The 17,101-nt window shown below is 37.6% G+C and overlaps 1 protein-coding gene across 2 annotated transcripts; it reads left to right on the top strand.

Moving 5' to 3' along the window:
• Positions 1–1,896: 1,896 nt before the first annotated feature.
• On the top strand, positions 1,897–16,877 carry tnfrsf11a (tumor necrosis factor receptor superfamily, member 11a, NFKB activator). 2 transcript variants are annotated; one of them, XM_083529127.1, is made up of 10 exons: positions 1,897–2,176; positions 6,451–6,529; positions 6,775–6,900; positions 7,698–7,841; positions 9,492–9,576; positions 9,940–10,013; positions 10,105–10,206; positions 10,303–10,352; positions 12,877–13,597; positions 15,998–16,877. In XM_083529127.1, the coding sequence occupies exons 1-10, from the start codon at positions 2,102–2,104 to the stop codon at positions 16,261–16,263; spliced, it is 1,722 nt and encodes a 573-aa protein (XP_083385253.1). In that variant the 5' UTR covers positions 1,897–2,101; the 3' UTR covers positions 16,264–16,877. The 2 variants fall into 2 exon arrangements, with proteins under 2 accessions (XP_083385253.1, XP_083385254.1); XM_083529128.1 differs by having other exon boundaries at positions 1,956–2,176; positions 16,003–16,877.
• The last annotated feature ends 224 nt before the right edge of the window (positions 16,878–17,101 follow it).

The following is a 17,101-nucleotide window of genomic DNA, read 5'->3' on the forward strand; positions in this document are numbered from 1 at the left end:
AGATGTTAGGTGCTATATAAATAATGATTGATTGATTGATTGATTGATTGATTGATTGATTGATTGATATACTACACTACATTACACTACAATATATTCTACTATACTCTGCTATACCACACTACACTACACTACAATATACTCTACTATACTGTGCTATACTACACTACAATATACTCTACTATACTGTGCTATACTACACTACAATATACTCTACTATACTCTGCTATGCTACACTACACTACACTACAATATACTCTACTATACTCTGCTATGCTACACTACACTACACTACAATATACTCTACTATACTCTGCTATGCTACACTACACTACACTACAATATACTCTACTATACTCTGCTATGCTACACTACACTATACTATACTATACGGTGCAATACTACACTATACTACACTACACTACAATATACTCTACTATACTGTGCTAGACTATACTATACTATACTATACTATACTATACTATACTATACTATACTATACAGTACCTATCAACAGTTCGGAAAGAGTCCACATTAAAAATGTTGGGCTTCTGTAAACAGGAGTACAGGAGAGAATGTTAGCAGACTGTCTCACTCCCACAGTCAAACATTTTTAGTTTTGGGTGGTTTCAGAGCAGGGGAGACTGAAAACTTATTCTGGGTGAAAGGAACCAACATAGCAACCATGCCATACTACACGGTCTGGACTGCAGCAAATTGTAACCAACTTCCCCGATGCATACCTGAAAGATATGTCCAAAATGTTATTAAGAAAGGAAACAGTTGGCTGGAGTGTTATCTATCATTAAATGAACTATCCAGTCGCCGCACCTAAATCCTATTGAATTGCACTTGGATGAACCGGATCACAAGATCAGAAAGAAATCTCCAACAAGTGAAAAACACTTTTACAGGTTTTACATGGCAAAGTGTTTCAGCTGAATCTTCGGAGAAACAAACTGTCTGGATGCAGAGAGTGTGTAAAGCTGTTATTTATGCTAAAGGAGGATTTTACAATAAAAATAAAGTGTAACCTCTGTATATAAAAAAAAAAAAAAAAAATTCATAGAAACTGAAGGAACATGCACGTCTTTCAAAAAACATATAAAGCTAGGAGTTTCCAAACATTTAACAGGCTTTATACTGTAAATACATTATAAACATTCTTGGATCTTCATGGACCTCACTTCAAGAATCACAGATCTAGGGCATTAACATTGTTGAGGTATCCTTGATGTGATTTTTATTTATTTATTTATTTATTTATTTATTTATTTATTTATTTATTTATTTTTATTTTTTTTATTTGTTTGTTTGTTTGTTTGTTGATCTATCTATCTATATATTTATTTAAATAACATGATGGATTCACTAATTTAATGAAAAATGAAGATCACTATCAGGTACTTTCTTAACGATTTGGTTCACATAGTTATTAATAATTGACAGAATTGAAGGCCATAAAATCAACATACCTGTGAACTAATAATCATAACACAAGTATGCCAAGTCATAGCTATTTTACAGAAAAAAATGCTGATAATGTCAAACAAAATTATGAACAAAGTTATTTTTCATAAACAAACATGAAAGCACAAATGTACTACATTTGCAAAGTATATGCAACAATATGTAAGAATGAAATAGTATATATGGATAAGTATTTATTTATTTATATATTTTGTTCATTTATCTGATTCGTGAAAAACACGAATGATTTGCTGTTTTTTTTGTTTGCATTTTTTTTTTTTTACTTCTTGAGCCAAGGATTTAAAGGTGGAGCAACTTTTATTTGCCTACATTTGCATACCACCAATAGAAAATCGTTTCCAAATAAAACCCTCCCACATAACATGGAATCCACGCCTATTTACCACCCTGTTCTTCTGGCCTCCAGGACTGTGTAGGTATAGCTGTCAGAGGTAGGAGGAGTTTTAGTGAGTTGTGCAGAGAAGTTTTCAGTGTGAGAAGTGTTTTATGTAGAAGGAGTTGAACATGCTTTAAGTGCATCCTGTCACACAAACATACACACAAGAAGCAGCAGCCTGAGAGGAAGGGGAAAAAAAAACTCTGTTGGGTCACTTTGTATAAACTAAAAATCATGAGAGCTTATTTCTCCACTAGTTGGATATTCCGAGGCTGGATCTACTGCCTGATCTTTGCCTTATGCATCCAGGTAAGATTCTTGTTTTGATTGCAGATCATGACTAGTATCACAGCATGTCAATCACTAGAAATCTGTTGATTTGTCTTTAATCACATGGATTTTCTGGATACTGGAGATGATCATGAGTGGAGTTAAAGTGTTAACTGTGGAGCTGGGTGGAATCTGAAATCTGTTTGCATGCTGTTTTACTGGAAACGGTGGAAGTTGGTTTTCATCCAGATCCCACACCGCAAGCTGAAAATGAGTCCAGCCATCCTCAGAGCATGCTCTCTCTCTCTCTCTCTCTCTCTCTCTCTCTCTCTCTCTCTCTCTCTCTCTCTCTCTCTCTCTCTCTCTCTCTCTTTCTTTCTTTCTTTCTTTCTTTCTTTCTTTCTCACTCTTTCTCTGGTTTGAGCAAAACTTTCTGAACTGCAATCCAGCCTATTCATTGTTGTGCTATTTGATGTTTAAGAGGAACTTAACGTGCGGAAGTGTCTCTTGCTATTACTGTGAGTATGAGTGGGGGTGTTTAAGGGGGTGTCAAAACCCAGATTCATTATTATTCCCCTAAAATAATGGGCAGAAATGTTATTAGTTTTATTTAAGTAGGGGGTTGTGGACCTTTTTGTATCCCTGCAAGATCAAGTCCACAGTCTTGTCAGTTTTTTTGCAGGAGCACTGTTAGAAGTGTACAAGAGCATTGTGGATATTTATTAGGGTTATAAAGGGTCATGAATATTTTTACAGTTTAAAATTCTGTTCAAATGACCAGTAAATTGCGGAAACTAAATTATAATAGTAAAATAACGTGAGAATCTTTGCCGCTGTAACAAAATTAATAAATCACAGATACATTATCATTTCACAAACTGCAATAAAAATGTGCATCCATCCCCAGTATTCCTGTTTGCAGGACCTAAAATGTTTATTATTTTGATTTTATGTCATTTTGACACCCATGCCATCTGCTAAAACATTGAATCCAATCTACTTTGCATGAACCTGTTACTTTATATCTCCTACTACAATGATAAACCTGTCACTCGAAAAAACACATGCCGTTAGAGATCCTGCCATTGTGATCTTAAAAATCAGAACATGCCTATAAACATGTCTCTAATGTGTAGCTTCATAGCTGAAAACAGTTACATGAATTGATTTTCATTCATTCAGTCAACGTTTAGCTGCGCAATTTGCTTATCCTCTCTGACCCAGAAGGAAAAAATGTGTGAGCGTGTTCAACGTTGCATCACAGACCTGCGGGTCTGAACTTGCGTCTCGAACAGACGGGCACCTCTGAGCCCTGAGCGTGAAGGTCTACGAAGAGCAAATAATTATCAGAAAGCACTTTCTCACAGAAACGAGAATGTTCGTTCGTTTTCTGTTTTGACACATTTAGTTTGATTAGTCGTCTTAATATGCTTTGCAATCTGTATTGATAAACAAGGCTTTAAAAAAAATCACCTTGTCAGCTAAAAAAAAAAAATACAGTTATGCAAACTCTGCGGTTGGTGAAAAACTGGTTTTCAAAATGCACCATGCTGTTTTTGCAAGAGTGATGGACATGACTGAAATACAGTTTTACACCAGAAGTACAAAACAAAAACAATCTATATTTCTTAATCTTTCTATGTCTCTTTCTCTTATCTCTCTCTCCTACTCTCTCACATTCTCTCTCTCAGATGAGACATGGCACCCAGCTTGTAACTTGAGATTGATTTTCCATTTTGGAACCCATCTGAATGAAATGATATAGCGGTTTTATGGGAGGTACTAAGCTGAACACGGTTGAATGCTGGGACAACAGTATGCTTATTTTCTAGCATGTAATTATTCAGGGCGTCACTGACCATGTTCTTATAAATTTAGTCAATGAAAATATTTCATGTCGCTTGTTATACGCTGCACATTGGATGCAGAGGGACGAGGAAAGAGTTCTGGACATTCCTTTGGGTTTCCTGTCTCCTTTTGTCACACTTCGTTTGAGTCCAGGCTCCAAAACCACACAGACAATGAACCATGTCTCTAAGCATATTCATACTATCATAGCACAAAACATAATCCAAACATTGGACTTGTAGTGTGTCTCTGGTCTCTACACACATATGCATAAATATACACACGTATATTTTGTACATTTAGTACAAAGGCACAGGCAGTAAGATTTAGACGCACTACTAGTACATACACACTACAATTCAAATGTTTGGCCATGCTAGGTTGAATTTTTGTAGCTAGCTGTTTTAGAAAATGCTAAGAATGTCCAAACTTTCAGTGGTGATAATGCTGAGTTTAAAATATAATATAGGTTTATTTGCAATTTTATTTTTGCTTAAGGTTCTCCTAATTTGTTAATTTGCTAATTCCAACCTATATAGCTAGCTCTCCCTAGTTCAAGGACAGCTACAGATCAAATGGTAAAGCTAAGCAAATGTTTCCTCTGAGACACAGGAAGTCAGCTATGGGATTTATGTATCACAGCCCCACATAACACAGAGAAAAGTGCTATCATAACTCTTTTTGGTTTTGTCTGCTCTGATTGACAAAAGAGAGATTAATTATGTTTTCTGGACTTCTGGCTGTGGCATCAATTAAGAGATTGATTAGCATGCATCAAGTCTTAACCTGCAATGAGAATCTAAATGTGTGCTTTATTAAAGGCGTGTGCATTTGTGAAGGAGTTACTTACCTAAGATGGCTAGTTTTTTTTTTTACCATCGATTTATTTGTGTTTACAGATAAATAAATAAATTTTGTGTGCTCCAAGTGCCTAATCACAGTATAAAAAAAAACATATATAAAGTTACTATTGTTTCTCAGCTCATTTTAAGCTTTCAACTTTCTAATTATAGAGTTTTATTAGTTTCTTTGACAATGGCATGTTTGGTTTCAAACCGGGCCAAGTTAAATATTTCGGAAACTGCTGATTATCTGGAACTTTCATGCACAACAGTTTTTAGAGGTTACACAGAATGTGGTGAAAAACAAACAGAACTGTGGCCAGAAACGTCTTTTGACACGAGAGGTCAAAGGAGAATGTACAGTAGAATGGCAGGAAGAAAATTAAATAACCACTCTACAATCGTGGTGAGCAGAAAAGCATGTACAAAACATCAAACACTGAGGTAGATGTCCTACAACATGAGATGAATCAAGAAACTAACCTAAGACCAGGAATCTGGGTATATTGGGTACAGGTTGTCCAGAAATATTGAAGGTTTAAAACACCAATTTGTCAGATTTGTGTGATGCCCTTTAGAAATATGTAATTTTATAAATAATATAAATATGCAAAATATAAATTTTGTTTTCTTGTTAATCTGAGTGCTTCCTCATGACATCACACATTCCTCATGATATCATTTGCCCATTTGAATTATTTGTAATGAAAACAAGACTAATAAAAGTGTAATTGTGCAGCATAGAGGAAAACATCCAGGAGTATTTGAATAGGAGAGATGAGATGAGGAAAACTTTTATTCCGGTAACGTTCCAGGATACATTTTCTGTCCTAGAATCATGATCTAGTGAAAACTGAGTTCATCTTTAAATGCCAACACCTCATTTAGATAAATCCTTAGATAAATTGGAAGGTTGGGTCCTAGTGAAGTTTGTCTGGTTCAGAGCCCACTGTTGGACCCTTAAACAAGGCTTTTAACTTGCTTTCGGATTGGCTTTGGCTCAACTCACTTTGGACAAAAGCATCTGCCAAATAAATTAAAAGGATATAAAAGTAATTGGAGTCTACAGAGGCTTATGGAACCGTCTCAATATTTCACTGTTATTTTATGTGGCAACCACTGTAAAATAATAATAATAATAATATTAAATTATAAAGTTTATTGGATGGTGATGCCAAAACCATTTTTCTGGAACTGAGCCCAAATATTATTTGCAGCTTATTAAAAGGGTTGCTTAAGTGGAACACGTGGCTTCTCTGCTGATCTTGGCATTTCGCTGCCTTACTTTGGATGTTTTAGCCCTTCCCTGAGCCTACGCTGCAGTTTAGTTAACAGATGAGAAGCTTTTCCATCTCAAAACCTGTGCACATTTTTTGTGGTATCAGCAGGGAAGTGGTTAGCGGCTATAAACCCCAGTACACTCTCAGGGGTCATGACCTAACGAGAGATGATTCTGGCACAAGATTTCATGCATTTTCTAATCAGTCGATGACATTTAATTTGAAATAATTTAACATCCAGGTCCATGTGATCGTGAATTCCAATAAAAGCAAATATTTTAGCATAATTCATTTAATTTTTAATTGTTATTTACTTTACAATGTATCATTTTTGTTGTTGCAGAGAAAATACGCCAGACCAACATGCAGCCAATTACAGTACCTCTGGAAAGGCAAGAAATGCTGTAACAAGTGCGAACCAGGTAAATACCCTATCAGTACATATCGTTTGGCTATACAAAGCCAAATATGGCACAAAGCAAAGCCTGAACTGATTTAATTAAAGCTTTAAAAATGTTTGAGTTTTTGAAGGGGAAGTTCATGTAAAAGAGGAACACCCACGTAGCCACAGAGCCCTTCTCCAGTACAAAAACCTCAGTTTAGTTTCTGCTTCATAAAAACAACCCAGTGTTACCCAGTGTTAACCGAGTCTTTCTCCTAAAAACAGGAACATATTTGTCTGTGCATTGCACTGACAATGAGGAAACCAGGTGTCGACCGTGTGGGAAGGACGAGTACCAGTCAGAATATAACACAGAGGAGGAGTGCCATCAGCAGAAGTTCTGTGATGAGGGTGAGGCATTTACCATCATTATTCCAACCCGAGGCCGAAACCACTTCATGAACATTGGGAGGGATCGAACCATTCGGTGGTTGTGGAGGGTGTCAAAAATTTAATGGTCCTTTTTGAATCTGTATATAATAAAGGCAGAGTCTGGCCACATGACATTCCCCCTCAATGGCTATGGTGGTTATGGCCCCATTCCAACCTCATATTGAAGCACATGACTACAGTCAACTCAAGAATACAGTAATTGCCATTCTTCAATATATTCCATTCCCTCCAATCCTCTAACACACAATTAGACATTTTACACAATAATACTTGGACTGGAAATTTTGGTTAACCTACGAACAATTTGATAGTATAAATATGAGGTTATACGTCATTTTGGTTGCTCTTCATCCTGAAGAGGAGGCCAATAGAGCAGCAACGGATCTAGTTTTCACCAAGAATGGTCTCAAATATCAGTAGGCAAATGCAAAATAGGTCTTTCTTTAAGTTTTGGGGTTTAAAATCCCTCTGAAAACAATAGGAGAATATTTCAAGTTCAAGCTCTAGCTACAAGCGTCTCAGAACCCTATTATAGAAACTACAGGGAGAGTCTTAATCATGTTATTTTCTAAAGTATTCATTAAATTGCTAAATTGATTAATTGCTTAAAGTTCATTGCTAAAAGAGCAAAATAGGAACTAAGCCAATCATTAGCAGCCTTGGAGTTTACTTTATTTTGCTGGAGGTAAAAAGTCAAATAAGGCCACAGTGGAGCTTTCTAACTGCCTTTCTCTCTCTGACTTTCTGTGTCACAGGTAAAGGATTTTATCGTCCCAGTCCCAGTAGCACCACTGAGCTTGAATCATGTCGGTGTAAAGAGGGTTACCAGTGTACCACCTCCTACTGTGAGTTCTGTGATAAAATCAAACCCTGTCCTCCAGGCCAGGGACTTGCAGGAGGTAAGTCCTTATTATCTACAGCTCATTTTATCCAGATACACATTTTAAACTTTATCGTTATATATTGACAAATGGGGGCCGTGAACTATTCCACAAACGACTGGTGTTGATTTTGGGTCATTTTCGGCACGGAAAGATGAATGCGACTCATAAAATAAATGACTTACATTTACAAATTTAGTGAATTGGTGGCCTGCTGTGGATTGCGGTTTTGTCAGATCTTGAACGATTTCTACCAGAGTGTACAGATGTTGATTTTTTGTGGTGCTGATAGCGTTCAATAGTGTTTCTTTGGATGATTATATGCCTTGTTCGAGTACAGAAATAGTACAAAAGGAAAAGAAATACCGCTTAAAACTAAAAGTTCAAAGAGTGAATTATTGTGACGTATATAATACTGTGAATGATTTACCCCCAAATTAATCATCATGACACTCTGATCAAGAAAGCCTGTCATAATAGAATCTGTGAACTGAGATCAAACCGGTTGTGTATAATAATCTTAAAAAAAAAAACATTTTCAAGTAGTGTAAAGGTTAAAGAAACTTTAAAACACAGATTTCAACCCTAACAGAGCCACTTGCTAATATACTAAAACAAACACATCTCAGAACATACACTATATGGACAAACATTTGTGGACACCTGCCTATAAGATTGGTATGTGCTTTTTGATCATTTAATTCCATATTTAGTGCCCATTTGCTGTTATAGTAACCTCCACTCTTCTGGGAAGATGATCCACTAGATTTTGGAGTGTGCTTGTGGTGATTTGTGTAAGATTCATTCAGCCGCAAGGGTGATAGTAAAGTCAGGTAAAGGTGAAGTAAAGTTCTAGTGTTTACACAGTTTTTCCCTCGCAAACTTCTATTTCCTCACAAATGAGAAAAAAAATCAGCATGTTATATTTTAAGAATCCATTTAGCACCAAGTCAAAAAAAATAAATAAATGAAATTAACCTTGTAGCCATAACCATAGTCAGAGCTGCTGTTAAGTAAATTAATCAACACATTCTGACTAATCAGAATTAAGAATTCAAAAGAACTCTGGTATAAATAGTTATATAAATAGACATATTTTCGACATAATGCCCAAAAACTAGAACATTAATGTGTATTTCAGTTTATTAACTAAACTTGGTGATCAAGGATTTCCTTTAGGAAGATCTTTATTCTCAAAGGAAGCCTTAATGAACCTTTTTCTAGAATTGTACTCAACTTATTCCCATTAAGCTGCCACTGTTGGGCCCTTGAGCAAGGCCCTTAACCTGAAATGCTCAGTTGTATTAATTAGATAACTGTAAGTCATTATGGATGGGGACATTTGCCAAATGCACATTACTAGTCTGACTTTATCAACCGGGAGCATCCCCGAGGAGTAGATAGTGATGATTATTTTTCTGTTGCATCTGTTTTTACAGTGTCATTGTACTGCTTTCAATCTTAGACTTTGTGCAATGACATGCCTTTCCTATTAGTAATACTGCTGGTAATTATTAATACTGTTGGTATTCAGGTATTCATAGCATTTACTGAAAAATGTGTGGAAAGATGAATAACATGCTAAGAGTGTATGTGGTGCATCTTTAAAAGTACATTAACACAAAAGTTTTTATACCATGATCTGTTTTCTCTGTTTTGTTGTTAAAGAGGCTGGCAAGAAATCATGCCAGGACTGTGAGTACGGCTTTTTCTCCGAATCCACCTCAGCAGAAGCGTGCAAGAAATGGACAGAGTAAGTACACGATTAGAGCCATTCGAGTCACCACAGTCAGGAGCTTGTGCTTTGAAATACTGTTTTTTAAACACACACAAAATCATAGACACACAGAGGCTCAATTGTGCGGTTGCACTGCTCATTCTCACGAGTGCTGTTTTTCTGGCGGGGCTCTCAGTTTGCAGGCGCTTTAAAAGCCCCCGCAGTCTTACCCTACTGCGTTAGTATGACTAATTTCTCCACCACTTCCCTTGGAAAGAGGCTATTTTCCTTTGTTAGCCATTTATATGGTAACCATTTGTGGAAGAACTGAGACTGATAAAGAAAATGTTAAGTGACAGTTTTGAGAGTCCAGCGCTGATGAATCTGATTGTTTTTCAGTTGTAAAGCCATCGGCAAGACCGAGGAAAAGCCAGGCAGCACTGAAGCAGATGTAGTGTGTGGACCACCTTTCGGTACGTCAGCTAATATGCTTAGAGCACTAGAACAGAAACGATGTTATAAACCATACTATGTTCAATAATCTTTTCTGCTTTCATTCTTTAGTGCCTTCGACATCCTGGGCCATTGTGGCAATACCTTGCACCATAATTGTCATATTTGCTGTGATTCTTTCCTGCTACAAGGATAAACTAAGCATCCTTTCCGGTACGTCTCGGTTGAGAAACTTATTTAATATTCTATCTTACATTTTCGATCCAGCTGCTGAATTTTTTTTATTTTTTTTGGATTCTCTTTTTACAGTCAATCTACGTACCTGTGTCCAGAACATTAAACAGAGCAGAATCCAACAAGTAAGTAAAAAAATTATATAAAAAAAGGAAGTGCTAAAATCATGCAAGTGTACAATGTCTGTACAAGCATTTAATAAACAGAAGCTGTCAGTGGGTCAAAGTTACATGATTGGTCAGTCACACATTAGGCAGACTAACGATTTTCCTGTGAAAAAAGGCTAAAATGCATTTACCCATTTACCCAGTGAAGTATGTTACACCCACCACTGTCAACAATGTGGACACCTGACCATCACCCATGTTATTGTTAGGTGTCCAAAAACCTTTGGCCATGTATTATTAAAATCGATTCCGCTGTGGCTGAATAAATGTCACACAAATCTCCAAAACACACTCCAAAATCTAGTGGAGATATTATAACAGCAAATAGGGACCAAATGTGGAAAGGCATGTTCAGAAAGCATATACAGTGGGTACGGAAAGTATTCAGACCCCCTTAAATTTTTCACTCTTTGTTATATTGCAGCCATTTGCTAAAATCATTTAAGTTCATTCTTCTTCCTCATGAATGTACACGTAGCACCCCATATTGACAGAAAAACACAGAATTGTTGACATTGTTGCAGATTTATTAAAAAAGAAAAACTGAAATATCACATGGTCCTAAGTATTCAGACCCTTTGCTGTGACACTCATATATTTAACTCAGGTGCTTTCCATTTCTTCTGATCATCATTGAGATGGTTCTACACCTTCATTTGAGTCCAGCTGTATTGATTATACTGATTGGACTTGATTAGGAAAGCCACACACCTGTCTATATAAGACCTTCCAGATCACAATGCATGTCAGAGCAAATGAGAATCATTAAGGTCAAAGGAACTGCCTGAAGAGCTCAGAGACAGAATTATGGCAAGGCACAGATCTGGCCAAGGTTACAAAAAGATTTCTGCTGCACTTAAGGTTCCTAAGAGCACAGTGGCCTCCATAATCCTCAAATGGAAGACGTTTGGGATGACCAGAACCCTTCCTAGAGCTGGCTGTCCGGCCAAACTGAGCTATCGGGGGAGAAGAGCCTTGGTGAGAGAGGTAAAGAAGAACCCAAAGATCACTGTGGCTTAGCTCCAGAGATGCAGTCAGGAGATGGAAGACAGTTGTAGAAAGTCAACCATCACTGCAGCCCTCCACCAGTCGGGGCTTTATGGCAGAGTGGCCCGACGGAAGCCTCTACTCAGTGTAAGACACATGAAAGCCCGCATGGAGTTTGCTAAAAAACACCTGAAGGACTCCAAGATGGTGAGAAATAAGATTCTCTGGTCTGATGAGACCAAAATAGAACTTTTTGGCCTTAATTCTAAGCGGTATGTGTGAAGAAAACCAGGCACTGCTCATCACCTGTCCAATACAGTCCCAACAGTGAAGCATGGTGGTGGCAGCATCATGCTGTGGGGGTGTTTTTCAGCTGCAGGGACAGGACGACTGGTTGCAATCAAGGGAAAGATTAATGCGGCCAAGTACAGGGATATCCTGGACAAAAACCTTCTCCAGAGTGCTCTGGACCTCAGACTGGGCCGAAGGTTTACCTTCCAACAAGACAATGACTCTAAGCACACAGCTAAAATAACGAAGGAGTGGCTTCACAACAACTCTAGAGAGACCTAAAAATGGCTGTCCACCAACGTTTACCATCCAACCTGACAGAACTGGAGAGGACCTGCAAGGAGGAATGGCAGAGGATCCCCAAATCCAGGTGTGAAAAACTTGTTGCATCTTTCCCAAAAAGACTCCTGGCTGTATTAGATCAAAAGGGGGCTTCTACTAAATACTGAGCAAAGGGTCTGAATACTTAGGACCATGTGATATTTCAGTTTTTCTTTTTTAATAAATCTGCAACAATGTCAACAATTCTGTGTTTTTCTGTCAGTATGGGGTGCTATGTGTACATTCATGAGGAAGAAGAATTAACCTAAATGATTTTAGCAAATACCTGCAATATAACAAAGAGTGAAAAATTTAAGGGGGTCTGAATACTTTCCGTACCCACTGTATGAATTTTATGATCAGGTATCCACAAACTTTTGTCCTTTTAGTGTTTATTTGTAATTCCAGAGATATGAGTAATTAAGACTAATACTAACACCAAATACCTATTGAATGAACAGAAGCTTGAATTATGTAAGGAATTGATTAGTTATATATTCAATACAATACTGGTGCTAACCATTTTCTTTACTTTTTAAAATATATTTTATATATTTCATTTATTTTATCCATTTCTAATTATATTTAGTGTTACTAAATGTCTATATCCATGTTATTACATTATAGTAGCAAGAAACACTTAATATCACATTAAAAAAAGCTGAATAATCTACACAGCTCTTCACCATATCTACAAATAAATCAGTTTATGTAATATACAGTGCTTTGTAGGAGTTCTGCTTTGCACCAATGCCAATAAACAGGACTGGTCTTTGCTAGAAGACAATGTCTATCTTTAACAGCTCGACATATCAACATAAGTGTTGCTAATATAGTCTTAATTAAAAAATAACCTGAAAGCTATTTGTCTGTCTATCTTCAGGAGACGCTAACACCACCATACCATAGCAACCGCCCCTTGTATGAGATCACGCCTCAGGAAGATGACAGTGCTGCAGAATACCTGAGCATGTGCTCCAAAGCCAATTGTGACTCCCCTGGCCTGGACAAGCCTCAAGGAAACAAGAAGAACATGCACTTGTCCAAGCTGGAACAGGACCGGGCTGATGTATCGTCAGGCAGCTCCACTGAGGGATCTGAGGGTCCGGGTTCTCCGCTTCCTGGCAGCTCCTGCAGCTGCCTGATTGTGAAGGAGCCTGTGGAGGTGGGAGAGAACGAGGACTGTAGTGAGCTGGTGGCTACAGGCCTGGCTGGCTGCTGCTCCTGTGCTCAGGGTGATAACATGGTTGCCAAACCAAGAAAGGATTGTGATTCTAGCCTGAAAGAACCTCCTCTCTGTGGGAACTGCTACACTGATGGTGCTCCAGGATGTCTGCAAGGCTCCCAGGAGCTCTATCTGGATTACAGCAGTCCAGGTGGCAAGGAAGTCATGTCGGAGGTCAGGGATTTACACAGTGACAAAAGCGCATATGAGAGAAATGAGCCGCAATGCTGCAGCATCGAGTCCACTGTTGTAATTTCATCGATTAGCACTAACAACAACCAGGGGCTCTCACTTATCTCCAACATGGATAACAGCAAGCCCAAAGCTGATGCGGATTTGGAAGTCCAGAGCCAGAACACAGAGGCCGCTCTCACCTGTGGTAAGGCTGGTTACTGAAACTATAAACTAGTGGTGAAATGGTTCAATTTGAATACAATTGTACAATAGCTTGGGCAGGATGCTGTTATTAACAACACAGACTCAAAGTTAAAATTTAAAAAATAGTAAGCATGGCAACCCTATCATTAGCTGTCCACTCCGCTGGTCCATGTTCATGCCTGGGGCCTGGGGCAGCTTGAAGTCTGCCCCATTGAACTTATATTGGAGATTGATGCAGTTCCCATTTTTTATTCAAATAATGGAGCTAAATACGGTAATGAGAATGTTTCTCCCGTTATTGCACAACATCTAGAAAGACCCTATGAAGATAATGTTTTGTTGAACAGCTGAGAGACATACATCCTTATCTTCTGCTAAACCTTTACTGGCGGAAATACTCGGCATTTATCATTTAAAGGTATTACAAAACCACTAACTAAACTTCAGCAATGTTTACTTCCATGAGATGTCATTTAAATTCCAGGCATTTCAGATGTAGAAACAGTACCATTCACAATGAAAACAAGATGTAGTCTAATGTCTGGTTGAGTCAACCGGCTCAGCTTCTTCCAGAGAACAAAACATATGGCCTGAAGAATGAGATGATAAATTCACATTTCCCATAACTTTTATAAACTTCATTACTAGCTGAAGGATGTACATTTGGTGTAGAATTCTTTGGGAACATTGCAAAAAATAAATGTAAAAAATAAATCCAGACGATTACTGTAAAGGAATTACTCAGCCTCGTTTCTTGTCAGTACATCTATCTAGAACATATTAAGGACTATTTATTAATACTGCCTCTCCAGTAAACCATTTTCCAGTAAACAGCACTGGTAAAAAAAAACAAGCCTTGACATAGCGGACAGCGGGGTTCGTTGGCACGTGATAAATCGTGACTTAATGAGTAAAAGATGTGTGAAGAATGATTCACTGCCAGTCTGTCTCTCTCTGTCGTGTGTGCCCGGCGAAGTAAAATAATCCACCCTATTTAAGGAACTCGTCAAACATTATGTCGACATGCATGGTGGAAGGAAACTATGCTTATTTTTTTCAGCCGGAAGACCCAGAAATAACTTCTGCGATGTAAGGGCTAAATTAGCAGGAAAGCACGCAGGTGCAGGCATCTAAAATGTATAGTACAATTAGGCACAAATTATGTCAGCAGCATTTTTTATTTCCTTGAATGAATCTGATCTCGCTCACTGTGACATCAGTGTAATATGACGTCTGATACTAATAGAGGTGACACAATATTCAAAACAGGTTATTACCACATGCCAGCATGGTACCTGCTTTAACAAGGATTTGACTAGAGGAAAGGAAATCTATTTTTTCCTTGCTGTAATTCATACCTGATATTCCTTGCATCAAATTAATAAAATACTTTTTCTTGCCATCCTACATTTCATATACACATCAAATTTATTATATGACCTGAACTTTATGGTCACCTGACTATCAAACTGATATGTCTTTGTTGAGCATTCTATTCCAGATTTGGTCAACCTTAGCCCCCCTTTTTGGGAACATTCTTCAAATAGATACATTCCAGTTTATTCCTTGGGTCTTCAGTGGGGTTAAGGTTAAGTGCAGTAGCTTAAGCTTAAGTAAGCTCTGTGCAGTACACTTGAATTCTTCCACTCCAATCTTGATATCTGTGTCTTTGTTCACATTTGCATTGAACAGCTTAAGTTTTTGAGAACGTACAGCATATAACCTGACCACAGGATTTGAAAAAGCTTGACCACAGTTTTTGAAAGGCCCACATATGTAGCTGTGAGGGTCTGCTGTCTATATACTTTTGGCCGGGCATTATATGAACGACATATTATAACAGCAAACAGGGATTTAATGTGGAATCGGATGTTCAAAAAGCACATTCTTATGGTCAGGTGTCAAGGAACTTTTGTCCATATTGTATAATTCCACAAATTAATTTAGGGCAATATAAGATTCAAAAAATAAATAATTTAAACAAATGGCCATACAGTTTTAAGACCTAGAGTCAGTTAATACCCCTACAATGTTATAAAAACTTTTTTCTAAACAATAGTATGTGCTGGATCGAATGCTATTTTAAAAGCTGCTAAGCAATGATAATGGAAGTTATATTGAAAGCTGCAATAATTAATGCACCCCCCACATACACACTTTGATAATTATATTCAATAATTATTTAATAATATGTGTGATTTGGAATAGTTTTGTGACATAATGAAAGTGGAAATTCAAGCGGGTGAATATTAATGCAGGGCACTAATATGAAATATTATACCATATAAGACAAAACAGGGGTTTCACAGCGACATAAACGACTAGATAAAGTCTTTGTTTACAACTTAGAGAGATGAAACTAAACTGAATTGTATACATGTGTGTGGGTTTTTTTTGCCAGCTCAGGTGACAGGAAACAAAAACACCACATTCATCTCTACCGGCCAGGTGATGAACTTCACGGGTGATGTTATCATGGTGTACGTCAGCCAGACGTCACTGGGCAGCAGCGGAGATGAAGAGCCTTATGCCAATCCTGTTCAGGAGCAATCGGCTGAATGTGGCATTCAGAACATACACAAATCCTATGAACCCACACAAGAGTATGAGAGACATATACCCGTGCAGGAAATGACAAACCAGCGCCCTGAGCTAAATCTCAACTAGTGCCTGATTTTCCTGTTTAATTTTTTTTTTTCTAGCATCCAGAGTGCTGTTTCATTCAAAAAAATGCTGTGCATTTGTTAAATATATGTATATACCGTGTGTTTTTGTGTTGTTTTACAATCAGCATCTAAATGCTATAATGCCAATGATATGGTACGATGATTTGTCTGTTAAGTCTGCATTGACCTAGTTTGTAAAAAAAAATGTTGTTAGGCTAAATAACGCATGGATAAATGAGACAAGGAGCCAAACTTTAGAGTGACATTCACCCAACAAAAATCCTCACAGGTCCAGAGAAGGTTCATCAAGGGTACCAATGTGTAAAAGTGTACCTGTTTCTTTCTGACTTTTTGTTTTTTAATATTATAAAAGGCATGCGAGTGCACATGCTAGTCCAAAATGAACGACCCTATGAATGTGGAGAACAATGCGGGACAGTTTGCTTTTTGTAGTGTTTCTTGATAAATGTCTTTTATATTATATACTTTCTGATCAGGGATTTTATGATTTTTTTCAGATATTCAAACTTGTTCATTTGCTTGTTTATGGTGGCATTTTTAGCTACCAACCTGACTATTCAGTTTCACTGAAATAAAAAGGAGTGTAGCCATGAACATCAGTGTGCACGTGTGTCTATATACAGTGTACTTATTTGTGTGTGTGTGTGTGTGTGTGTATATATATTCTTCTTTTGCTTTTGGCTGCTCCTGTTAGAGGTCACCACACCATCTCCATATCACTCTGTCCTCTACATCTGCCTTTTTTAAACCAACCAACTGCATATCTTACCACCTGCCCTTACCACATCCACAAACCTCCACACCCCCCTTGGCTTTCT

The sequence above is a fragment of the Silurus aristotelis genome, assembly GCF_946808225.1.
Source record: "Silurus aristotelis genome assembly, chromosome: 25".
Taxonomy (NCBI): domain Eukaryota; kingdom Metazoa; phylum Chordata; class Actinopteri; order Siluriformes; family Siluridae; genus Silurus; species Silurus aristotelis.